This window comes from Cydia splendana, chromosome 14 (genome assembly GCF_910591565.1).
Source record: "Cydia splendana chromosome 14, ilCydSple1.2, whole genome shotgun sequence".
NCBI classification, from domain to species: Eukaryota; Metazoa; Arthropoda; class Insecta; order Lepidoptera; family Tortricidae; genus Cydia; species Cydia splendana.
In genome coordinates, this window is record NC_085973.1 from 16,134,096 (window position 1) to 16,160,832 (window position 26,737).

At 34.6% G+C, this 26,737-nt stretch overlaps 1 protein-coding gene across 1 annotated transcript in view; it reads left to right on the forward strand.

Moving 5' to 3' along the window:
- The window catches only part of LOC134796788 (fatty acid synthase-like), a 47,765-nt gene extending 24,806 nt beyond the window's left edge, over positions 1-22,959 (forward strand). Inside the window, exons 8-40 of the mRNA XM_063769008.1 lie at positions 834-1,037; positions 1,404-1,590; positions 1,978-2,140; positions 5,419-5,588; positions 6,045-6,196; positions 6,447-6,630; positions 7,101-7,249; positions 7,643-7,824; positions 8,144-8,263; positions 8,480-8,592; positions 9,354-9,544; positions 10,008-10,171; positions 10,250-10,507; positions 10,595-10,712; positions 10,845-11,108; positions 11,326-11,620; positions 11,890-12,035; positions 12,374-12,520; positions 12,853-12,947; positions 13,239-13,389; positions 13,919-14,090; positions 14,437-14,546; positions 15,747-15,911; positions 16,723-16,910; positions 17,246-17,401; positions 17,733-17,978; positions 18,569-18,704; positions 19,213-19,375; positions 19,845-19,995; positions 20,495-20,642; positions 20,967-21,143; positions 21,803-21,905; positions 22,337-22,959. Of these exons, the coding sequence (XP_063625078.1) occupies positions 834-1,037; positions 1,404-1,590; positions 1,978-2,140; positions 5,419-5,588; positions 6,045-6,196; positions 6,447-6,630; positions 7,101-7,249; positions 7,643-7,824; positions 8,144-8,263; positions 8,480-8,592; positions 9,354-9,544; positions 10,008-10,171; positions 10,250-10,507; positions 10,595-10,712; positions 10,845-11,108; positions 11,326-11,620; positions 11,890-12,035; positions 12,374-12,520; positions 12,853-12,947; positions 13,239-13,389; positions 13,919-14,090; positions 14,437-14,546; positions 15,747-15,911; positions 16,723-16,910; positions 17,246-17,401; positions 17,733-17,978; positions 18,569-18,704; positions 19,213-19,375; positions 19,845-19,995; positions 20,495-20,642; positions 20,967-21,143; positions 21,803-21,905; positions 22,337-22,908 (5,940 nt within the window). The 3' untranslated portion in view covers positions 22,909-22,959. The remainder of the gene's footprint in view (positions 1-833; positions 1,038-1,403; positions 1,591-1,977; positions 2,141-5,418; positions 5,589-6,044; positions 6,197-6,446; positions 6,631-7,100; positions 7,250-7,642; positions 7,825-8,143; positions 8,264-8,479; positions 8,593-9,353; positions 9,545-10,007; positions 10,172-10,249; positions 10,508-10,594; positions 10,713-10,844; positions 11,109-11,325; positions 11,621-11,889; positions 12,036-12,373; positions 12,521-12,852; positions 12,948-13,238; positions 13,390-13,918; positions 14,091-14,436; positions 14,547-15,746; positions 15,912-16,722; positions 16,911-17,245; positions 17,402-17,732; positions 17,979-18,568; positions 18,705-19,212; positions 19,376-19,844; positions 19,996-20,494; positions 20,643-20,966; positions 21,144-21,802; positions 21,906-22,336) is intronic.
- The last annotated feature ends 3,778 nt before the right edge of the window (positions 22,960-26,737 follow it).

A 26,737-nucleotide genomic window follows, 5' to 3' on the forward strand; every position in this document is an offset into this window, starting at 1 on the left:
ATCGTGGGATCTAAGATGATAGAAAAGGGCTTCGTTAAATGTATTATTTTTCTGTTATTAATAATAATAAAATTAAATCCAATTCAAGTCAATCTCTTCAATTTTATGCTGAACTTTCTTACAAAAATAGAGGCTAAACTTCCTACAAAAAAGGCAAAAAATAATAATTCTTAGATAGTTTACCGTTGTTGCTAAAAAACTTAGATGTCCTATTTTTACTATTATTGATCTACCAATTGATATATCATTATATATCATTAAATTAAATTGGTTTTATGAAACAGGTATTTTCCACTTTGAATAAGACGAATTTGTTAATATTAATATATTTTACCAATTAACATACAGACATGTTTAGTTGCAAATAGGCTGTGAATAATTAATTAATTTTGTTGGAAATAAGTCAACCGTGTTTCATTATATAATCATAATGAACAAATAATAGATTTATTTACAAAAGCATCATGATTAACATTTATACATTATGTATTTTACACTAAAAGCAAAATAGGTATAATGCTAATAGTTCAATTTGTACCTAGTTGTATAAAATAGGATTAAAATCATAGATGAATTAGAATAATACAATACAACTATTTGAAAAGTTTTGGTCGAATATAAGGTTTTTGGTTATATGTAGGTATATCTATGACCGATATAAATAACCAAAAACTAATCTAGTACCTAGGTGTTTACCGTAGCAGAAATTCAAGAAACACGTAATATTTAACAAAGCTGTTTTTGTAATGGTTACTTAATTATACTTAAGTAGTTACTTTGAAATATTAGTAAAAATGTTGAAGTAAGTAATCACTTTTCACTTTCTCCATTAGGTTTGCTTAGCATATCATAAAGGCCAAATTCCCGCAAACCTACACTACTACAACCCACAAGACGACATCCCAGAAGTCAAAGATGGAAGAATCCAGGTCCTTCAAGACAATGCTAGATTTAACAGGAGCTTTGCTGCCTTGAACTGTTTCTCGTACACTGGCGTTAATATCCATGTTCTGCTAAAAGGACATTATAAACGAAAGGTAACTATAACGATCAGGATAGTGATGATTTTAAATTAACTCCAGGTCTTATTTTTTTATAAACATAGTTAATAAAATGCTTAGTATTCAATGAAATTGCTGTAACAAATGAAATTGCTTGTTCTGGCCAATTTATAATTTTCATAAAATCACACCTCGTAATAAAATTTAAAAAATAATGATTATAAGTTTATGTGAGAGTAGGTGCCTAGACCAATTTAATACCTATTATGTCCATGACTGAAATAAGCTCTTCCATATATTGCAGTCCATTATATTATTATTTTCCGGTTAATCTCAGCCGGCACCAAACATAAAAAAACAGGTTAGGATAAATAAAATTAATACATTCTTCGTCGTTTTTAGGACATTACCCGTTATCAAGCCAGCATCCCTCGATTGGTTACAATTTCTGGAAGACAAGAAACTGGTGTACAGATGATCCAGGAATATTTAAAGAAACAGCCCATCGATCCGGAACAGATTGCATTGCTGCAGAGCATCCATGAATTCGAAATCCCCGGGCATTTAAGCAGAGGATATACGATTTTAGGTAAGATATTCTTACCAGAATTATGGCGAACAAGCAAAGAGTTCTGACGATACCAACTCGCATTAAGATATTTCTTTAAACTACTTCAAGAAAAAGAGATCAATTCGTCAGAAATCCTCCCGCTTAATGCGTTTTCCTCAGAATCGTTTTACTATTGTTTTCGTTAACAAAGTTGCGCGGTGCGCCCATGTGCAATTGCCGCATGCAATGTCGGATGCTTGGTAGAAACCTTAAATTTAATTTTTTCAGCGTTGACAGCTTAAAAAACTATTTTATTAGGTATCTACGTTAACATGTATTTGAAGTAGCTATGCAGAAATCCGCAGCATGAATATTTATCAGTATAACAGCAAGTTTTAAAATTTAAACTTACTGTAAATATTTTAGATACCAATGAAAACAAAGAAACAGTCTGCTTGTCGGAGAGTGTCAACTACTACGGTGGAACGCATGGACCCTTGTGGTTCGTGTACAGCGGTATGGGGTCTCAATGGGCTGGGATGGGTGCTGAACTTATGAGATTTCCCACTTTCGCTGCAGCTATCGAAAAGTAAGTTCATCAAACGGGTTTTTTTTAATCATCTGCCACGGTTACCATTTTAATCATATTCTGAGTCATTTTCACATAGTTTGTAAAAGCTGGTCTGATAAAAGTGGCTATTGAAACTATTTAAATAAAAGAGAATCATCCAATAGATTTAGGCATATATTTACTCGTATTATTCTCAGTGACGATGTGGACATAAAGTTCAAGTGATAATAAAAAAATTACTTACATGAATAAATTTTGTTATAATTGTTATAAATATGTTATTCATAAGGTAAGTACCCCTATTAACGAGGGGGTTAAGCAACTTTTACAAAGACAGCCAAAAATGAAGCATAAGTTGGCTCTGTATGAACAAAGACATATTTTTTTATGATAGTTTGTACATCGAAATTTATATTTTATTCGTTTTTGGACTTGTTTTGGCCAGTTATATAGAAAATAATAATTATTAAACCTAAAACGTCGAAATCGCCTATTACCGTGGTAATTGATCATTGCTACCCAAATACCACGGATAAGGGTTCCTTTTTACGAGGGTAGATAAACCCATCGCATTTTTAGTTCCTTCTTTATATACCTACTTATATTTATTTGACAATAGTAGTTAAATAAATAGTAGGTATTATATTTAATCAGATTTCCAATCATAAGATTCAATTCATATTTTTATTAGGTTTTTCTATAAGGAAAAATAAGAGGATTTTTAGTAAAACATAATTATGGAAGTGAATACCTTTGAGTCTACTTACACCTACTAACTACACTTAGTTAATTAATATATTATGTGGTCGTATCAAAAATACATGTTGTATACAAGTATCTACATAAAACAACATAAAATAAATAAATATAAGGGGACATCTTACACAGATCGACATAGCTTCTACTATGGATACTAGGCGACGATATACATACTTATATAGATAAAAAAAAATAACAATTCATCCTATATACGTCCCACTGCTGGGCATACTTATATCTATGTCGTAGTCAGATCGTATAATCCGCCGTATTACATTACGGCTAGCCGTTTTCAAAAACAGGGGCGTTTTGAAATGCGGCGGTTCGACGATTAGCCGGATTGTCATTGCGACACGTTCTTCAATAAGGCGGCCTACGTTTAGCCGCATCGTACTACTATTTTAGATTGTAGAGTGACCAGTTCTTTCGGTCGCCTACGTAACCGGAGTTTGACAATGTTTGCAATTTAATTTATTTTTACCATGGTCCCACCGCACTACATGTGTTTCTTTTCCAAAACATTTCCTTCACAACTTAAATAGGCGGAGCCCCGCAAGCGGGGCTCCTATTTCTGGGCCGTTTGCCCCTCGGGCATCTGAAGCTACCTAACGAACCTAACCTACTTACCTACCTACGCTTTTTTCCCCAAAGTGTAATGTTTTCACGGACGTCTCACTAAATCAATAGGTAGGTAGGTTAGGTTCGTTAGGTAGCTTCAGATGCCCGAAGGGCAAACCGCTCAGAAATAGGAGCCCCGCGAAGCGGGGCTCCGTCTAGTTAAGTTGCGAAGGAAATGTTTTTTGTAAAGAAACAGTCCGACGAACTTCAGATTTGATGGACACCCCAGCGTTTGTCAGGCAGCGCCACGAGTGTTAAAAATGGGAACTAAAAACTGTCAAAGCGGCGGCTAATGACTCGCTGTATTACATTACGGCTAGCCGTGTTGAAGAACGTATGGCGTCGAATACATTCCGGCGGATTCTCATTCAGCCGCATTCAATCCGGCTAATCGTTAAACCGCCGCATTTCAAAACGCCCCTGTTTTTGAAAACGGCTAGCCGTAATGTAATACGGCGGATTATACGATCCGACTGCGACATCTACATAGAAAACACCCATGACTTAGGAACAAATATCTGTGTTCATCACACAAATAAATGCCCATCAACATCAAATTGATCCAATACAAAATATGTGAAATCAAACATTAAAATAAATTAATATTGGATGCAATGTACTGCATCTTTTACACAACACATAATCCGGACACAATTTTACATTAATTAAAAACTAAAGTTAAATATAAATATAAACTAAATATGTATAAAATAAAAAAACCTACTGAAACCCGTCCCGGGCTGCCCCCGACGCAAAGGTGCCCATCACGCTCGCTGCGTTGCCACGTTGGATTACGATTGTATGTTGGTGTATTATATGTTCAAATTATTTTAATTAGAACATATAATACACCAACATATTGTGTATTATATGTTCAAATTATTTTAATTAGAACATAATTATAATACACCAACATAAGTAATACAATAGGTTTTATAATAATTATAATTATTATGAACCTATTTATTTCCTACCAAAGTTGTAGGTGGGTCGGTATTGGGTTCCCATACATCTTATTACCGAGTGATGTGTTTTGTAACCATCGGTAAACGGTTTAATTCACATTATTGTAAAACTGATTACGAGTAATAAAAATAAATAAAGATCGCGTACATTTTGAACACAATCAAAATGGAAGATACTAAATATTACGAAACATTGTGTAAAACAGACTTGACAGCCATGCTTTTGTTTTTATATCAATATTTAAACAAGATTCTCATAAAATGGTTTCTAAGGAAACCTCCAGTTAAGTGCTTAAAACTGTAGTCAAAATTAAGAGTTCTTGAATAGATTTCACACCACGTTAATAGCTCTTTAGCTTTATAGATGGTTAAATATTTGAATAACATCAAGAGTTAAGGAAATATGTATTTACATATGAATATATAACCCTTCGAACTTAAACTACCGTTTCCGCTATTACCGAGGTATACCTCGAAATTAGGAACCACACCAAAAAATGGAACCCAACACCGAGGTTTTTAATTTCCTGTTTTTTACTATTGGCAAGCAAATATTTACAAATTGAGGATTTGGGAACCATAAATATCATAATTAAGAATTGATATAAAGTTTTAGTCTTTCTATAATATTCATCATTACTATGAAAATCACTAAATAAAATACGCGTTTGCTTACTTGAGGTGTTGCGCGTAGTATGGAGCATTCAAATCCTGCGCCCCCGATGAGTTAGTTTACGCTTTTCGAATTGTTTACTTTGTGTTTCTTTACTAGTGCTATACTTATTCGACAGTCAATAGAGAAGGCTTTGTTTGTGTGTACTTCAATTTTAAAAAAGTCGATAGGCTTTCTTATAAAACGCCTTTTTGTACATACCGCGGTAATCAGTGCCGATTTTAATGGGCTCGTTAATAGGGGTACTTACCTTATATATTTAAACCAAAATAAATTTATAGGTGCCGCAGGGTCCTTGAGCCAAAAGGGATTGACATCTTGAGGATTATTTGTGATCCAGACAAGACTATTTACGACAACATCCTTCATTCCTTTGTCGGAATCGCTGCTGTCCAAATCGGTCTTACTGATATCCTGGCTGAGATGGGAATCGTACCAGATAACATCATTGGTGAGTAATAGTTGCATTTGAAACAAATTTTGCCAATTATACTTGACTCATCTTCTCTCGGAACTTTTAGGTTTTCTCCTTTGGCTTCCTATGTCATTAAAACGTCTTTAGTCATTTTACCACCCAGCCTTCTTACCACCTGTCTATGTAATTTACTTATGTTTAATACCCCTGTTTCCATCTTTCCTGTCTAAATTCTTGCTTTCATTCAAAATTCATGGACAGATAAAATCAATACCTAAAGTTTTTCTCCTAGTAGTATTTCAACATGTTCTAACTACTTGCTTCATAGATAATCTAGATTGTTTTGCTTTTAGATTGCGACATCTGCTTCAATAAGTTCTTACTACAGATTAACAAACTTATCATCTAATTTTGTATAATGTGCCCTGTCACGGGCCGTCTTCATAGAACCCTATCTTGAAATTGGCAATAATTATTTGTTTGTAATTTCAGGGCACAGTGTAGGTGAGTTAGGGTGCGCGTACGCCGACGGTTGCTTCACGGCTGAAGAGATGATCCTCGCCGCGTACAGCCGAGGTCTGGTGTCAGTGCAGACTCCGCTTATTAAGGGATCCATGGCCGCCGTTGGCTTGGGCTATAACGATGTAAGTACAATTTTACAATTTTTTTTTTGTCTTCCACACTTTTTTATACTCAATGACATAGCACAGATACAGCTATGATGGAGACTTGTAATTTACACTACACACTCACATTTTAACTGAAATCATTTCAATAGCATTTAATATCCTTATTTCTATCAAAATATTCCGTCTCATGGATCAGGGCCTTCCTGCCAATCTTCTAGCCTCATATTATATTTGTTATAATCATTATTTTTCGTTTATTGAATAGGTCCTCCCACTATGCCCACCTGAAATAGAAGTCGCTTGTCACAACAGCGCCGAGTCCGCTACCATCTCAGGTCCCGCTGACAAGATGAAGGAGTTTGTGGCCAGTCTTACAGAAAAAAGCATCTTCGCCAAGGAAGTGCCTTGCTCGAACATCGCTTACCATTCCAAGTATATCGCTGGAGCAGGTAGTTTTTTCTGATGTTACTTTAAAATTTATAGACTTAGTTAAAAAAAAAACAATTAAATACCGCATAATCAAAGGTTTCTCTATGTACTTGTTTGTAGTTATTTAAGCTTCATATCAATCTGACTATATTTTGACTTGTTTCTGGCCATCATTTTACAAAGAAAGGTAACAAAAAAATACCGTTTATTTCAGGCTTTTATTTTAACCCATAATACAAAATACACATAAACAACACAATAGCATACTATACAATACTTTATAAAATACAATAATAATGAATACGAAATGTCAACAAAATTAATGATAGAATCTTACTTAACTAGTTACATCATTTTGCCCAGTTATGGGACACTGGTGCATGCAATGACAACCAGTGTCCCATAAATGGACCGTCAAGCCTGTCTAACAAAACTTGTAACAATGACGTTAAAGTATTAATAAAACTTCTAACAAGTAAATTATTTGTAGGTCCTGGACTCCTGAAATACTTGAGCGCAGTTATTAAAGACCCCAAGCCTCGCAGCGCAAAGTGGGTGTCTACTTCAGTACCGCAAGATAAGTGGGATCAACCCATGGCCAAGTTGTCGTCTGCTGAGTACCACACCAATAACTTACTGGTAAAATAGTTATTAGATTTTGCATATGTATGTGCCTCATCTTAACCCTTTCCCAGTTGCGTTACGTACCTACAAGGAAAATTATGAAACCATTTAACCAAATTATCTTATCCCAAAAATCCCACGCTATGCCAAAACGCCGTCGAACATCCTAGAATATAAATTTGAATTTATAATAATTACTTACTCAAGCTAGCAAATATACCTGTACCTAAACCACTCAGAAATTTCCTCGTTCCTAGGTCACGTTGTTTCCAGGGAAATCTATGAAAATGAAGTATGTCTTCATAATTAATGGGAAATTAAACAGGATAAATGTAATCATAATCAAATATAATGTTAAAAAATACGCCAAAACGATTAAGACAAAATGTGACATTTATTTTTCTTCAGAACCCCGTCCTATTTGAAGAGACGTCCACGCTAATCCCCGACAAGGCAGTGATGATAGAGATAGCGCCTCATGGCCTGCTCCAAGCTATTCTGAAGAGGTCTCACAAGGAATGCGTACACATACCGCTGACCAGGCGCGGGCACAAGGAACCCGTTAAGTTCTTACTGGAATCGATTGGCAAGTAAGTAACTTTGCAAGTTTACTACAAAAGCATTCTTGACAATATTAGATAAATATTTATCGTCCATCGGCAAAAATACTTAAGGGATCAACTACAAATAAAAAAAAACTGGGAATGGGAACTGTGCTTTTGACTTGTGTAATTATGAATTAATGAAGTTTTTGTAATGATTAAGTAATTACTCTTGGAGATAGAAACTTAAGAAAAAATCCTAAAAATAGTGGCAGAAAAGAACAACCTATAATATTTATTGTAAGTAATATTTTTACAAACGACAATTTGAATGCAAGTCTCACAATAATAATATTACTTGTTTAAGGATGTATGAATCTGGATTGAACCCGAAAATCGAAGCATTATACCCAAAGATCGAATTTCCCGTCTCAACAGAAACCCCTTTGCTCTCACATCTTGTTGAATGGGTACATAATGAAGATTGGTGAGTATCCGTAACACTTTCTTCCAAAAGTCAGATTAATGTAGAATTTGGTGATTTGTTCATAAACTATGTATGACTGTTTGTATCTGACTAAATAAATTATATATAATATTAAGGAGTATCTTATGCAATAATATAGTTGACTAATTTGTATAAAGACGAGATTGTAAAAAGTACTTTTAATAATCATAATAACGCAAACTTTTTTTTATGTAGGCCTCAAGCAAAATACAATCAAACAAAAGGCCGAGTTGTAACTTCTATTCGTGATTTTTTCATCTCAATACACGATGACGATTACAAGTTTTTGGAGGGACACATGCGGAATGGTAAGCGATTTTTTTCACTTTGAGGTTTCCGTACCTCAAAAGGAAAAAAACGGAACCCTTATAGGATCACTCGTGGTTCTGTCTGTCTGTCTGTCCGTCTGTCACAGCCTATTTTCTAGGAAACTACTGGACCAATTAAGTTGAAATTTGGTAGACATTATGTAAATTTGTAACCCAGAGACGGACATGTAACGTAAATAAATGAATTTTAAACATGGAGGCCACTTTTGGGGGGTAAATGAGAAAATTAAAAAATAAAGTTTTTCAAAGTATATCGTGTTAAATATATGTCAAATTAAAGAGCTCATTTTGAGAATTTCAAATATATTTTATTTATATTTTGAAATATAAGGTTAGAAGTTATTTAAGTAAATAGCCAAAAAATTACCATCCCCTCCTTTTATCTCCGAAACTACTGGGTCAAAATTTTGAAAAAATACACTAAATAGTTCTTTACCTATAGATGACAGGAAAACATATTGGAAGTGTGCAGTCAAGCGTGAGTCGGACTTAATGTACGGAACCCTTAGAATGCGAGTCCGACTCGCACTTGGCCGGTTTTCCATTTTATTATTTAATTTGACGAAGTTGATTTAGATACACTAATCGATTAAGTTGATTTATCATAAATAATATTTTAAAAACTCTCGGAATGACTGGATTCTTAATTAGGTATACATTTTTAGAATATGTTGTGCCTATTCTTTCCACAAAATGTTAATACTACCCAAAATTTTGACTAAAATCATATAAAATTTTAGATAACTATGTATTTCCTGAGGCCGGTATCTTGGTCCTTGTTTGGGAGACGTTCGCTATGCACAAGAATACTGACTACAGACAGTTCCCGGTTACATTCAAGGACGTACAGTTTTACCAAGAAGCGCAACTGGTAGCTGAACAGCCAGTGCAACTTCGGATTTCCATCCAAAAGGGCAGTCACGATTTTGAGGTATGGTTATGTTATAATTATTTACTGACTTTACTGATGAACACATCAACATTACAATATATTTTAAGTAGTTCTATCCTACGCCATGTTTCACAATTTTCTTCTCATCAGTTAGTATATATCACGTTGATCTTCGTGATTCAAATATAATATACCCCACTGGGTATATTTACCATTTGGCTCTTTTAATTGAGTGTTTTTTACAAAATCTATCTTTTTATTATGTTTTGTAGTCGTTATGAGTACAATTTAAGAAGTAAGGATGATCTTTACTTGTAATGAGACCAACAAAAATGATGATGAAGTTTCGGTTATTTATTACTAGCATATATTATAAATTATTTTGAATCTTTGTTTAATGTATGTCTCATTCTACTAATTTTATACTCATTTCAATGTGCAAATTGTTATTAAAAATAAAAATGTGGATAAAATAACTAAGATTTTTATTGCTTTATTTCAGGTCTGTTACAACAACACAAAACTTGCAACGGGTACCATTATTGACAGCAAATCTTTATACCACGAACGACGTTATGATAATACTGAAGAAATCACTAAGGAAGACATTGTTCTTAACTCGAAAGAAATCTACAAAACCTTTGATTTGGGCGGATTTACTTACAGGTACATTATAATAAAAAAAATACATCTAAATATTTTTTAAATGAGTATTATTTTAAATAAACTGTTGTGCTTTTTCAGAGGCGAATTCCAATCTTTACATTCAGTGACTGCTGATGGCAAGAAAGCAACCATAAAATGGAATCAAGAATGGGTGATGTTCTTAGATGCTTTGATCCAGCTTAATATAATTGCGAGGGATGGAGCTGGCATTTTGACACCTAAAATTATTAAAAGACTGACTATCAACGCACCTGAGCAAGGAAATCTTCCATTTATTGATATAAACGGTGAAAAATGCTACGCCGCTCAATACTCTAAAGTACTTAATGTTACCACGTAAGTTCAAACAATTGACAAATAGCAAAAAAATATGGAGGGTTAAATTCTGTATTATAATTATAAAATAAATGTATTTTTTAATAGATGCGGTGGAGTCGAGCTAGATAATATAATTTTTAACGAGAAATCAGTAGTGGAACAAGAACCGGAATACCTAGAGATGAGGTCATTTATACCACATTTCCTAACAGGCGATATTGACGTAAGTACAAAATGTATTTTGCCTCAAGACAAATAGATACCGAAAACTATTTGAAAGGCGGAACATTTTTTTACGCATTAATTACTTAATGCTTAAGTTTTTAATTTACAAGAGATACTTGCTATGTTGCAGATTAATAAAGCATTACAAATAAATCTACAAGTAGTAGCCGACAACGTGGACAATAAAGTGATTATCACAGAATTCGTAGGATCCTCTCATAGCAAGACCATGACTAATAACATCAAACAAGTTGCTGATCAAATTCCTGACGCTGAATTTGATGTACACTTAGTTCAGGCTGAGAATATTGAACTTGATAATTTGATTGGCAGAGAACTCAGTATTGGAAAATCTGATTTGTTTGTTGTTTACAATTTGCTTGGGGACGAGAAGGTATTGTTTTATATTTTAAACATGTGTTTTATTTAATATAAAAAACGGAAGATTGTTAAAATAAGTTGCTTTCAGTTGAAATTATGTACATATAAATAACCTATATTATTATGTACATCATTTTAATTCAGAATAATTCAATATAAAAATCTAAATCTTCTACTTTTTTAGCTCTTTTTAATTTCAGCACTTTTTAACCATTTGACACATTTTCCAGAAAATGCGAAATCTCTACAATATACTATCAAACGACACCTTCGTCTTAGCTCTAGAGCAAGACACAACAAAAATACATCCCAAATACAAACTATTCAATGTGATAACTGCCATGTCAGTTCAGAAAGAGATATTTATTTTGTTGAAAAAGGCAGATATAAGGAAGGATAATGTGATTTACCTGCCGATTGCTCACGACAGCAAGTTCAATTGGGTCCCGCGAGTGCTGAGCGAACTGCAGAAGCCAAGACATGTAACATTAGTATCTGAAAGGCAACCATTCTGCGGCATTATAGGTAAATCTACGTCTATCTTATCCAATAATAGGTCTTATCCCCTTTATCTTACCCCGTTCCACCATTAACTTATCCCCTAAGGTGCACGCAAACATCCAGTCATGCAAAAAGTCTTCTATCTGTGATAATTTGTCAATACTATGCTGTATGAAACCAAACTATTTATTTATTCGTGGCTCGATTAATAGCCAGGTCTCTAGCAATGGATTAAAAATTAGAATATTGATAAACATATTAATAATTTAACGCATCCTTATATTTAAATTCAGGCTTAGTAAAGAAGTTAAGAAAGCAGTATCCTAATAAGGTCAGCGTGATTGTTGTGGACGATTACCATGCACCCTCGTTCACTCCAGACCACTCGATGTTTAAGGAGCAGATCCAGAAGAACTTGACAATTAATGTCTTGAAACAGGTAAAAATAATTAACAATCTCAAAAGTTTATGAAAGAATATGAAAGTAATTTAATAAAGAAAGATTTAAGTAATGACAAAAGTTGAATGGATGTTAGGAAGGTTTAAAAGGCTACAGAAAAAATAATTATATAAACAAACACTAACCAAAAATGTACACAAGAAAATTGGATGAAAATATAAGATCACATAAAAATTGTTACTGAAGTGTATAAAGCAAACTTTTGGGTATTTTCATGATAAAGATACTTCATCAAATTTAATGTGAATAATCTAAATAAATCAAAAGTAATAATTTGCTTTGAGAACCTATTGTGGTATTTGACTCTTCTTCTACAGGGTAAATGGGGTGGCTATTACTCCCTATCAAGCCCGAAGTCAACTCTGACTCGCAACGTGCAGCTGGCAGTCACTTCACCAGGCATGCTGGACTCGCTCACGTGGATTGAAGCTCCCTCGAAGCCAGACAACAAATGTTTGGTTCAGGTATATACAGATATGTTTTAGAGTGGGTTATCATAAACATTTGTCAAATCTAACAAGCCGTTAATAATCGTTTGACCCTGTCATTTTAACATTTGTGTTTGTTGGAATGGGACAAAATTTAACGAAGGCTTGCTTTAATGGGGTTTAATGGTTTAATGGGGTTAGGTTTTAGTCCCGTAGTAAAAGTTTTTCATTACAAAGTATACGCCGCGTTTACTATTGAACCTACCACCATCATCATTAACCAGTAATTATAGCCACAAATATCGAAATGATTTCATTAGTATGATGGTTCATTTTAGGATAACCTACACTGTTATGTTTCTTTGCAGGTGTGCTTCACCTCTGCGTCATACAGGGATGTTCAACAAGTACTAAGAAAAAAGGACGTTCAACTTGGAATGGATTTCAGTGGTATTGACAATAAGTAAGTTTGGTTTTGTATTTTACTACCGTATGAGGTAAAATAATATAAAAGTTAGAACACTAGTACCATCAGCAACTATATCTTACTAAAATAAATATATTAACCAAAAGTCTGATCGATAAATTTTAAAAACTCTACTAGATTTATCTTAGTTCATATTAAATAACATTATAGTTCTTGATAATTGACTACAATCAAAAAAAATTAACACATTTTAATATTTTTGTTTATTTGAACACAAATGTATTATCCCAAATTGAAACTAAAACTCTTGTAAATGAACTTCAACAGTGGCAACAAAGTAATGGGGCTCGTACAAGGCGGTGCACTGGCGTCCACTGTCCAAGCCGACAAGAATTTGCTTTGGCCCGTACCCGAGCATTGGTCTTTGGAAGATGCAGCCACCGTACCCTTACCGTATGCCTTAGCTTACTACTGTTTGGTAAGTCATACGTTTAATATTTTCTATTATTATTAAATATTTGTTTGAAGTTTTTTAGATTCACTCTTTATTCATATCTTCTGGGATTAAGAAATCCTGACGATAATATTCGTGTATCTTGGATTTTCCGCTCTTAAAGCTATATTTTGGATGACGACTGCAGCAGCGTTTCTACTGGTGGCCGCCCGGTATATAGGTCGGCCCAGATACCGCTGAGAAGACAGTGTGGAAGCGGATCTGCGTCAGCTTCAAGCCGATAATTGGCAGGAAAGGCGCAGAATCGGGAAAAGTGGCGTGCTCTCATTTCTCTTTGGGTCGTTGATTCATATTAGTTAGTTTCTTGAATAACGGGAATCTTTAAACTCAACAACAATGCGACATCGTTGACAGTGATATCGCTCGCATCAACATTGCAACAGATATACAAATTTACTTTAACCTTTAGTACTAGTATTAACCCAACTAACTTAATTGGTTTGCTAAGGTTAGAAAACGAAATCTCAGAAATTTATTAACAATTTTGTTCAAGGGTATTCGAAGTGAATTATTACGCGGTCGTCGTGTGTTTGTAACCAGCGGAGCAGGGGCTTTGGGCCAAGCTGTCATCTCTATATGTCTGGCGAATGGCTGCCAAGTATACACTGCGGTCAATGATATTCACAAGAAACGCTTCTTGTTGAGGATGTTCCCACAGCTCAAAGGTAAGTTGGGAACAGTGGCAGCGTCCATAGAATTTAAGAGCAAGCAAGTCAGAGAAGGCTTGGCTTTTCCAGCGGATGTAATTGATGCGCCAGTGCTTGTAGAACAAAAATAAACTGAGAGCCTACCGCGAAAACCGAAGTTCGCAAATTGCGGGCATCTTTCTCTGTCACTCTAATTACGCCTTAATGGGAGTAAAAGAGAAAGATACCCGCAATTTGCACCCCGGTGTTCCCGGTAGGCCCTGAAGGGCTGTTTAAAATGCGCGTCCCTCTAAGTCTAAAGCACATACGAACCTAGATTATTGAGAAAACTTATTTTCAAATGACGAAAACTTATTTTCAACAGAGCATCAGATCGGTAACAGCCGTGACGCTGATTCGTTAAAAAGAACAATGGTGGACGAACACAAGCGGTGTAATATCGTGGTTAATTCTTTCAGCGGAATGCAGAGAGAGGTAAGATGTACATCTAGATATATCGGAGCGGCCAAGGTGTTCACAAATATCTGAACACGCCTCTATTGTCAAGGCGTTAGAGTGCGTGTTCAGCTATTTTTGAGCATCTCAGCGCAGATCATATCTGACGACGACTGGTACTTATGTAAAATATTTAAAATTTTCATCATTTCAGTATTTATCAAAAAGCGACAATTTATCATTTGTAATTTTTTTTACGGATTTTTAGGTTTATACTCAGAATAGCGAGTGCTGTCTACCTTAACAGTAAAATAATGTCCATATAATATTTATGGAATGAATTTTTCCTTTGTCAAAGATCAAAAGCGCTCGTGATTCTGTGTAGAAATAGAAATAACATTAAATTTAGAAAAAAAATAAGATCAATAAATGTAGAATTTGTAATTTTTTAATACTCATTTTAACACACTGAAGTTATAAATATGTTAATGCCGCACAACATTATTAGTCGTACTATCTTCAGTAATATGAGTTAATTTAATTTGAATTTTGCTTACACCAAAATATTCTAAGGACTTAACATAAGTTTATAAATATTATCTGAATGTCCAGTAGACTGGTCCACTAAGATGGTCGCCTTTTTATCGTCTGTCACCATGCCTGTCACGTTCTAACTTCAAAAAAAACTTCAAAACTTCAACATTTATTCAGCAAATAGGCCACAAGGGCACTTTTACACGTCAACATTGAATTTACATACAAGCAAAAATAATAACAATTAAATACATCATCAATTTTATAAAATACAACTAGTAATTGTAATTACCAATTCAAACGTTAGTTTGAATACGTTAGTATTACAATTACTTTGAGATGTATATAATGGTCTCTTAATGTCGTATTACCTACATAAAAAAACTATAATAATAATATAAAAAAATACAGATACGCAAAAAAACTCTATAATATTTAGAGGTGTAAATGTCTCTAGGTGTCAGAACTATAAGATTACATATATAGCTTATCAAATTATCCTTAGAGACTCCAAGAGTCAAAATCCTGTATATATAGAACCATATGAGAGCAGAATGAGGCGTCTCACTGTAATTAAACTCGAAAATAAAGTTACTAAGTATGATAGCTCGTGTTAGCTTAAACAGACCAAACACGACAGTGCGAAAGTGACGCATGACATGACAAATGACATGTGATAAAAATGCGACCATGACTTCCGTGCAGATGGCGATGCAAGGCCTCGAAGGATGTGGCGAGTTTCTAGACGTCAGCGATGAAGACATGGAAGCCAACGAAAACTTCGGCATGTCTTTTATTGTCCAAGAAAAAAACTACAGAGCTGTTCGTCTTTCGACCATTTTCAAGCCGGAGTATTCAGAATTAAGCAAGGTATGTAAATTGATTTGTCTATTTAGAATAAGGGCACACGACACGTACTAGATCCATGCTAGATACGTTATAGTTTAGATATCAACTACAACTAGTTCTCTTTTGCAGCGCAATTCAGGCAACCAATGTCACTTTTACGTTAGATAGAGTAAGATATCTATTCGATGTGAATTGGATCTCTAAGTCATATCCTATGGAAATCGTTCAACTGTATCTCCAGAATAGCGCAAATGTCAAATTTGCCAGGTTAGATCTTAAACATATCGTTATCGTACCTTGGTGATGTCTAAAATATGTCTAATAGATGTCTATTTCAAAATTCGAATCGGGCCCACAGTCAAATCATTATCTGTGGCTGTGGCGTGATTGTAACTATTCCGAGCCAAATTATGAGAAATAAAAGGCGCAGATTAAAAATCAGGTCATGATAGTGATCCGAATGAAATCTAGTAAATTGTCAGAGTAAACTAACCATGACAGTATCGTGCAACTTTTTAACTTAACCTTCATTTATCTGAGTCTAAATTATAAATTATCATCAATAAATCTAAACCTGCATATATTATGAATTTATAAATATAACGATTTAGTTATCTAAATCCAAATGTCTCTCTAAAAGAATTCACCTAAGAGAATATTATTTCTGGTATTGATTTTTGGGACCGCATTTAGTCTCATTAGCATTAAATTTCACCTTCTATCACACGATTGTACAACATTGACTTGACAACATTTGAAACACAAGTAAATTATTTTACTTGTCCTCAAGCAGCAACCTGGTGACAACTACCATTTTTTTTTTACATTTCAGCAACTGCAAGCCATGATCTGCCAAGGAATCGAAACGGGCGCCGTCCGCCCGCTGTCCCGTGTAGTGTATCCACCAACAGCGATCTCTAGAGCCTTCAGACTCTTGGCGACTAGCCGGCACAGAGGGCGCGTACTGATCAGAATGACAGACCCTATCACTCTTAGTAATGGATTCAGCGTGACGCCTAAGTACCTAAGATTTTTTAATAGAGTTAGAATTGGTCAACATTTTTAGATAGCTGTTGTGAATACACCCAACAAGATGGATTTATCAATTCAATTAATCAATTCATTAGGTTAACTGAAATAGATCCCTTAAGGGGATAAGTTTGACTTTGTACCTTTTTGACCAGCAGTGACCACGTATTGAGATCAAATACATCTTTTCTATTCTTTTCTAATGGTGAAGTCCTAAAAGAAAAGGGTAAACATGACTCCCTATATAAGTGCCTATGCCCTGCTCCACAATTTGTTCAATTTGATTAAATTGTACTTTCTGGAATAATAATGTTTTTTTTTTACAGAATATGGTTTTCATCAACACACACGTACGTTGTAGTGTGCGATGACTATGGTGTGGGCATTGAGTTGGCCGATCACATCGTAAAGAGAGGCGCGTCCAAACTTGCCATACATTTCAAACCAAGCGCCGTTGGAGGTTACTTCTATACTAAGCTGGCGTAAGTGCATAAAAGAGACGAAATTTAAATAAATCAACTAGATTTTTAAAAATAGTACCCAAGCGAAGAGATCAAAAAACAATTTCTTAAATCGTTCCTAAAGTAAACAAGTAATATTATTTGGAGAGAGTCAAAGTGGACCTAGTAGGTATTAACTTTGTTTAAATTAAATAAACAAGATCTAAGAAAAAATGCTAAATTTTTCTTGTTCAAGAAAATGGGGTTAGTTAATATGTATAAAAACCTTACGAAATATCAACTTTATTTTTACAATAATGTACTATATTTTTTTTTGGTATTTTGGTATTATTAAACGAAAATTAATTCACAGGAAATGGCAAAACGCCGGTGTTTCAATTACACTATGTTCCGAGAATCTCCGAACGGAGAAAGGCTGTGCAAATTTACTAAAGGAGGCGACCAAATTAGGACCAATAGAAGGTCTCTTCGTCGTTCAAGATCCGGATGCGATCGAGAAAACTTTGGAGCAGGCGGGCTTTGTTGACAAGTTCAACAATAGGAGTCTGGTTGTTAATAATCTTGATTTGGTGTCGAGGAATCTTTGTGGCGAATTAAGGTCAGTTGTTTCTACTATAATTGCATGAAAGGACATTTCTTAGTTTTATTTAGATGTTAAACTTTGCGGTCCCGACAAAAAGAGTACATCCTTGCCTCAAGGCCTTGGTCACTTTTTCTTAGTATATGACATTTATTTCAGTTTATAATTTATATAGTAGTGTTTCTACCTGATAAAAACAAATTAAAATATTTTTCTGAAATAATTTAATTTGTTCAAATACTTTAAAAAAGAGTACATGTTTTTATTGAAGGCGGATGGTAAAATTATGTATTATGACATGACATGATGGTAGCAATCGGTCTTATATCAATTTTATTCTGTCACAACGCATCGGTGTATTCCCATCTGTGCCTGGCGGGGAAAAATGGGAATACACCAACGCATTCAGTATGTAGGATATTTGCTACCTTGTAACAACATTTTTTTTATTCTTTTGTATAAGTAAGACAAGAAATCTGGTCGAAGCTGTTTTACTTTCATTTTATTTTATCTATAGTTTCAATTTTTAGAAAGTCAAGTGGCGATGATGAATGAGTATGCCTATCGTTGCGTTAGTGATTTTTATATCTATTTATTTTATATTTCAGACATTTTGCAGTACTAATCCGTTCATCAGAAAGTGTGACTGACGAATATACTTCATCGATAGTGGACAAAATCTGTCAATCAAGGAATGAGATCGGATTACCGGCACTGGCACTGCACGTTGACTCAATAAAAGTGGTAAGACAAATTCTCTTCTTCTTCTTCTTCTCCGTCGAATTACTCTTGGCAGAGCAGTCATGGTCACGTTGAACGACGAACAATTCTACGCCAGTTCTCCCTGGCAGATCCTTTGATGCTTAAGACACATTATTTAATCACTAGGTATTCAGGTAAACAGTTTAATTTTGAGTTTCCCTCATATCTTAGTTAAGTACTTTATCGTTCTTTAGTACCTCCAGCTACCGCTTTATGGCCAGTAAAGTAAAAAAAATGTATATTATTTGTTTCACTTTACCCATAACCATATTGACGCATTTCACATCTATAAACACAGTTCTCTATTTTCTCATTTTACTTCATTACCTACTTACAGAAAATGTTCATGAAATAATAAAATAGGTACAATAAAACGTCTTTTGTTTAAATAGACTAAAATCAGCTTTCTTGCTAGTGACTCTCAAACAATAGAAGTAACTAAATTGTAGACTGTTCTGTACAGAAAGTTACGTCAGTTCCCTTTTTTTAGTTTGACCAAAACACAGAGAACTCTAAGACAAAGCCGCTGCCCGTGTCGGCAGTGTTCAAAGCGCTAGAAACGAGTTTGAAACTGAAATACAACAATGTTGTTACGTTCAATTTGAAGAAGCGCGTACATGGCGACTTTTTGCAGAAAATCGAAAAGGTTCTAGGTAAGTACACACAAATTTAAATTGTTGAAGTGCATTATAATTGGAATTTATTAAACACGAAATTATTTTAACACGTAAGACAAATGGTAAACTCCATTTTTCCCCGTAGTCGCCTTCACGCTTTGAACATTTAACTTTAATATCTTATTAGATACTTGCAGTGCAGATCACTTGTAAGTATGTACATACACTAATAGCGATCTTATTCAACCAATAGGTATCAAAACTAATGAAACTAAGTCCTATCGCATACATTTTATATTAAATTTCTATTATAAGAGGTATTTCAATAAGCATATTGTTTTAGTCTTAAGGTATATAAGGTATATAACAAATTGAACATTCTTTATTTAATAAGTAATTCTTTCTGAAAATATAGAACTATTTTTCATTAATATCTGGAGACAATATTGATAAAAAGTCATATAGGTATATGATAAAAATTCTAATATCTTTCGTATGTTTATAGGAGTCCGCCGAATCGAGGATATCGATGAAAAACTGACTCTAAGTAATCTAAGTTTATCTAATAACAACTTGGAAGAAATTCGTTTAGTTATAAACGAAACTTACGACTTATTTATCGCTGTTGACCATTTGAGGAAAATGACTATTTACAGGTAAAGTAATAAAATATGAAACATATGTATAATAAGTTTTTATGATAATTATTATAATACTCTAACTACTATCCCTACTACTGTTACTGATGAGCATGCTCTGCGCTACGCTATATAATATAATGACGTCACTGATACACGCGTGGCCTGTTCCGGAGTGCCCCCCACGCACACGCTACCACGCGTGGCAGTTGAGGCCCTACTGAGACCGCTGTGCACGCTACTACTAACAAATGCCGTATCTGTGAACGTTACTCAGCAGTGGAAAGTAGACCTTCTCTGTAGCACACTCCCAACCGGAATTTTTCATTGGTTTTAATTTTAAGACGCTGCATACTTTTATGAAGCGTCTAAAAATTAAAACCATTTATATTAGGTTTTTTTTAATTTGTAAGTGAGTTTCATACTCTCTTACATATAAAAAAAAAACAATGTAAACATGATTGAGGACTATAAACTACGCTTGATATTTTACTAGAAAACAATTTTACAATTTCAGTATCAAAACATTAGGCAACAACCTCAACGTGTATAGAACGAACTTCGACAGTGGTTTGGGCGCTTTCTACACGTTCATTGATGGGGATGAATGTATGGCAACTGAGCCTATGGTCAATATGCCCACTAAAGTAGCTAATGCGGCAGAGGTGAGTAAAAATAGGGATAACACCTAAATACAAGTTTGATACAAATGTTTGAAATACAGTTTGATAACAAAAGTGCAAATAAACTTTCGCTTTCATTCAAAAATGCAAAAAATGATAGTAACCATTTTGTTATATCGCTTTTTGTAGCGTGCCGCGACAGTATGTATATAGACTACCCGTCTCTCTGTCCAATACCTACAATTAGAAAAAGACGGGTAGGTAAACCTCTACCTACCTTAGCCTAGTATGTAAAGAGGCCTAAACCTCTTTGTTTTGATTTTAAATAACATAACTACGAAATCATTAACCAAATTCAAAATTTAGAAAGAGGAAGAGTTGGATCCAAAGGCTACATATCTGATGATGATACCAGGCTTCGAAGGCCACCACGAGATGCTGCTGCCAATATGCCAAAGACTGAAAATGCAAGTTCAGGTGCTGCAACTGGGCCCGGATCTAACCAACGACAATGTGCAACAGATGGCACTGAATATAATGAAGGTAAGTGAGAGGCAAAATAGAAAAAAGCAAAGGAAAAAAATACTAGTAGGTAAAGTAAAAAGTCTTAAATCTTATCCTAGAACTGTCCCAATATTTTGCCATCAGTTTGCCATCACTTAAGCACGCGGTTGTTATGCGATAAACACAGCATTAAACGCGATGCGTTAGCCGCATACCCATTTTATCTACATCGGATAATCTAATGAGACTACATTGATTTACGCGGTAAACGCAGCGGTTAGCGCATTGTCATTTTTATTACATTCCTTTGATCGCATGCGTTTAACGCTGCGTTTATCGCATAAGACAAACGCGCGTTTTAGGATCTTTGCACCACTATGTACGCTCGGCTACCGAAGTGCCTATATAGTTTGGGCCGAAACCTAACAGCTAGTTTTCTATAAAATAATGTTTGAAATTCAATTAAAATTATTGTACAAAAATATTTTTGCGATAAAAACATCCAGATATTTATGCTCTAAAGATTTCCACTGAAAAAGGTAGAATCAATAAAATTTCTTCAAACCAAAAAGTTTTCCAAGCAAATATTTTCCTTTCATGTTGACTGTAGTTCAAATGCCCGCAGCGATTTTGCTTTGATTAACAAATTGGAAATATTTAAGTTTCTTTGTTCTTAATTGATATTTTAATATTCCCAGTTTATGAAAAACCGATTCGAGCTCAAGTCGAAGTTCTACCTGTTCGGTTATTCGTTCGGCGTGAACGTAGCTTTGGAATTAGCGGCGTTAATTGAAAAAGAAGGTAAGAATTTAATTTAAGTTATTGTCAGATTAAGTTCAGCAGCGGATTTTAGTGACAGTAGCGTGTATTTTCTTTTTACTATCTTAACAGTGAAATCGTACTAAGGGAACTATGGCCTGCCTAAAACGAAATAAGTACTAATAATAATAACTTTACGCAGCGTATACGCGGGAACGTGTGTTTTGTGTTGCGTTTCTGTCATATGTTTTGCTGTCTAAACAGTGCGTTTACATTTTCATATAACACTGTAGCGTCTGGACTGGATAGCCAAATTAAAGATAATTTTAATTAATTTTAGTCTTTTAGATGTTTATACAGGATTCAGATAAGGTCGACGTCACTTAAAGTCCTCGACTAATTTTAGCTTGTTTAAATACGTGTTAAGTCACACACCACCACTGTACCTACACTAACATCATTATTTTTTCCAGGTTACGTAGGTGTCGTGTACTGCTTAGACAGCAGCCCGGACGCATTAAGAGCACAACTCAACGCCTACCTCGGCAACCTATCAGACACCAAACTACAGGACACCATCGTCCAACACATGTACCGGCTCATGGCAGGCAGAGAAGACGAAGATCTCATAGAAGATTTGGCTAAAGCAGAGTCCTGGTCGGAGAAGATTGATCTATGCTTGAAGAAGCTTAGAAGCCTAGTCCACTATTCTAACCAATACACACGCTCAGTCCTCGAATCTGCGTATAACAGAATTCAAACAGCTAGAACTTATGAACCGAGCTTCAAATTGGAATCAGAAATCATTCTCATGAAGGCCATACCGCATCCGAATAGTCAAAAACTACCCGATGATTACAATTTGTCGAAATATACTAAACAGCCGGTGAAGATATTTCATTTAGCGTCAGACCACGCGTTGGCACCGCATGACAGTAGAGTTGCCAATATCATTAACAAGCTTTTTGAACCGAAATTGATTGAGGAGTTCAAGAGCAAGAACCTCTGTGAGACGTATTTGACGGAGTTATACAAAATGTTTTAATTTTATTTATATTCGGCCACTTATGTAAGGTAGTATTAAATTTGTGAGTTTTAAAAACGTGTTTGAGTTATGTTAATATATCCTAAATCCTTCGTATTAACCGAAATGAGCTTTATAAATTTAAATGTGAAATAGGTAAACGTATAATACATAAAAACATATTAGGCGCATTAAAAAAAAACAGAACGGTAATTATTACTTTTTTTTCAATTAAGTACCTAAAGAGAAAATATAAAGTAAAACATGTCAACTGACAATTTCAACATTGGCATAGTCTTTAACCTTTTGGACGCCAATGACCGATATATCCGCACCGCAGGTTCAACGCCAAAGACTAATTAATCGGTCACAAACCACAGAGCAACATAGACCTACGTGCATATGCATAAAGTTCAATTTCAGATTTGACACTTCGGTGACGTGGCGTCCGGGTGACTGCTTTTGTGTTTCACACGGCGTCGAAAAGGTTAATATTTAGACCCATTTTAGAAAACGAGCACTAGTAGATTTTTTTATTTGTTACAAGTCAATTGAGGCATTTATTAAAGCATGAGCCTACAAAAGGGTTTAGGCTAACCATTCTCTTAAAAAAAGTGGTCCCTAATGAGTATATTAATATACTCATTACCACATATATCAGATAGCAGAATGATTATTAATAACTAACATCTGCCTGCAACTTCGTCTGCACCTTTCGGTGCATATTAGGTGTAAATTTTAATTTTTATAACCATGCCAAAATTAAACTACGTTTGGAAATGATCACATAACTAAGTAACTATCGTTTGCATCGGTGATTCCGTTATATTTTTACTTCTCGACGGGAGTTTCTCGATAAAAGATTGCCGTCTTGGCTGTACTATAACGAAAATGCATTAACGATACTAAATTGACAATTCCCCGTGCCAAAAATATAATTTCCAATCAAAACCAGGTCACAATCCAAAACCTCAATCGTAAAGCTCTCCAGAACTAAAGTGCAACTGCACTTAGCCCCACCCAGTTTTTAACGGGCGCCCTAGTTACATGTCCAATTCCTAAATCAGCCTGAGTGTATGTATGTATGTGTGTGCGAAGCTCCCGAACCATTTACCTAATCCCGTGATAGACGGCCGCACCACCGTTTTATTTTCTGTTCGACTGAAAATTTAAATGTGATCCTATTTTTGGTGGACTGCTGTATACAGACCAAAGGTATGTTTCAAGGAAGAAAATTATTGTTTTTTAAGCGTTTAAGCATAGAAAAGTGTAAAGTAGTTTTAACTTACGTAATAGGCAGTAGTAATTTTATAGGTGGGGTAAATGGGGTACTTACCTACGTTTGTGGCGATATTTGATAGGCCATGATTTAATTAGTAAGGTGTATTTGGGTCAATTTCTGAACACGATTTTTTTTCTGTCCGTGATGAAAATCGGGGGTTAGCATTAGATAATACTTACCATTTTTTTTTTACATAAAGAAGTCACACTTTCACACCGAGTTCCAAATGAATTCACTGATTAATTGGTTTTTAGAGTACACTTAAAAATACATAAAGGCTCAAATTACTACTCCCGTGCCCTGTCCGGAATCTACTTTTGAGCATAATGAAAAATCCTACGAAAAATTGTACATTAGTATCACTAATTTAGTATCAAATACTTAAACTAGATGATATTTACTATCACTGAGCACATACACTATTAACTTCATTGTGGTAAATAGCTCGTGATCGATGTTTAAATTTTGTCCGAGCGCGCGAGTACAATTTCGTCGGCAAAACTCAAAGGGCTCTGACAGCCGACGTCTGTATTTGAACCGCCTCGTGTCCCGCCTCACCTGTACTGGCAGTATTCGGCTGTCTCTCAAAGCAAGCGGATGTACGTCAAGCCGCGGCGTGTTCGAGGAAATCGCGTAATTATTTCGGAATCCGGGTGGGCGACAATTTTTTTCTAATTTCGATGTCCCTTATAAATTTTATTTCCCACATAGCTTTTCAATAACAATTGTCATATTTAGGAGCCCTTTATGTATCTTTATGTTAGCGATAACATAACAGTTTGGTCAAACACGATTTAAATTTTTGGCGAATTTTTTTATTACGAATTCTAATTTCCGTGCCCTAATTCCCATGGAATATTTGCCTAAAACAGCTGATTAAGTGGCACGGGAATTAGAAAGTATTACATATATTGTCAACAAATCTTTTATTGGGGGCACTGTAAGTTAATTGGCAATGTTTACGTCATATTATTATTATATATATATGTATATTGGCATTGAATATATATTATATGTAATAACAATATGACGTATATCTTTGTATTTTACATTTAAGAAAATCTTAAAGAATGCACAAAAATCTGTAAACGGTTTTTAGTATAAGTACTATAGTACATACAGGGTGGACCCGAATAACCCGGGCAATTTTAATACGTAAGGTAAGGTGGGGTAAGACGACACCGGGGTAAGTCTCACTTGTATGGAATCCTCGTACTGTTAGTCTTGTCCCACCTTACCTTATTCATTGATCATATTATAAAATTAAAATATTATATAAACATAAAACTATTTTTGGAATTATTACATATTATAATACCTGTGCCTAAGTTTACATAAAACAAAATGAATCAAATTTGCAATGTTCTTTTTTGTAAATTAGACAGCTGACAGCGTATGCCGTATAAAGTTTGAACATCTGGGAGACCGAGCTTTGCTCGGAAAACATATACATACCTAAAAACTAAAAATGCGCGTTTTCCCAGAGATAACACCTAGCTAGATCGATTTTTCACCCCAGAAAACCCTCATAGTTCCTCATAGTTGTTATAAATTAGCTTTTCTAATACAAGAATAATTAAATATATCCTATTCTTACTATATTATAAATGCGAAAGTATCTATGTCTGTCTGTCTGTTATCTTGTCACGCTTAAACCGCTGAACCAATATCATCTTGATGATATTTGGCATGGAGATAGTTTACCCCACCTTACCTCATATGTGGTCAAACAATTTTTTGTGTTATGAATTTATGAAGGCAACATATTCGATTTCTTTAGATTAACTTACACAATAACTTCTTCTCACTGTGCCCCTATTTATTTCTTAGTATCATTTCCTATACGGTCATATACCAGATCATACACCTTGTACCTATCTACATGCAGATACATAATGACACTTTTTAATGAATAGTTTTGTATGTAAGGCGGACAAGTTTACGCAACTACTCAAAGTATTGTTTTGAAATATGTACATTTTACTAAGAAAGAGAGATTAGTTGCCATTAAAATAAAGAAAACGATTAGTCAAATACGTAGTTTTTAGTGTATCATACTTTCGTAGATTTGTCGTCCGAAACTAAAATTAAAGAAGGTAAATATGTTCGATGCCGCTTCAGTATGGTTGCAGTATATTATTGTAGATTAAAATATACATAAATAATAGTTTTAACTACCAAAATAAGTTAAGAAAACAATTCCTGGGCTATGTTCTAATTTCCGTGCTAGTAAAATCTAATTCCAATGGACACACTAATTCCCGTGCCCTGACCAAAATTTTAAATTGAAATAACTTTTATAGTTTTATGAATATTTTTACCCAATAAGAAAATTAAAGTTTATTATATTTTTTATCAAATTATCAGCATATTTTTTTTTGTGTAATGTTGGTATTTCAAAATTCCATGGGAATTAGACAAAAATGCTCGTTTGGTGAAATTGACCCATTTCGGTAATGTCGTACATTGGGTAATCTCGAAAATTCGACCATACCTACTTACACCCTATGTACTTTTTCCCGATAAGCAATTTTAGTGACGATCGCACTAATAACAAAATTACATTGG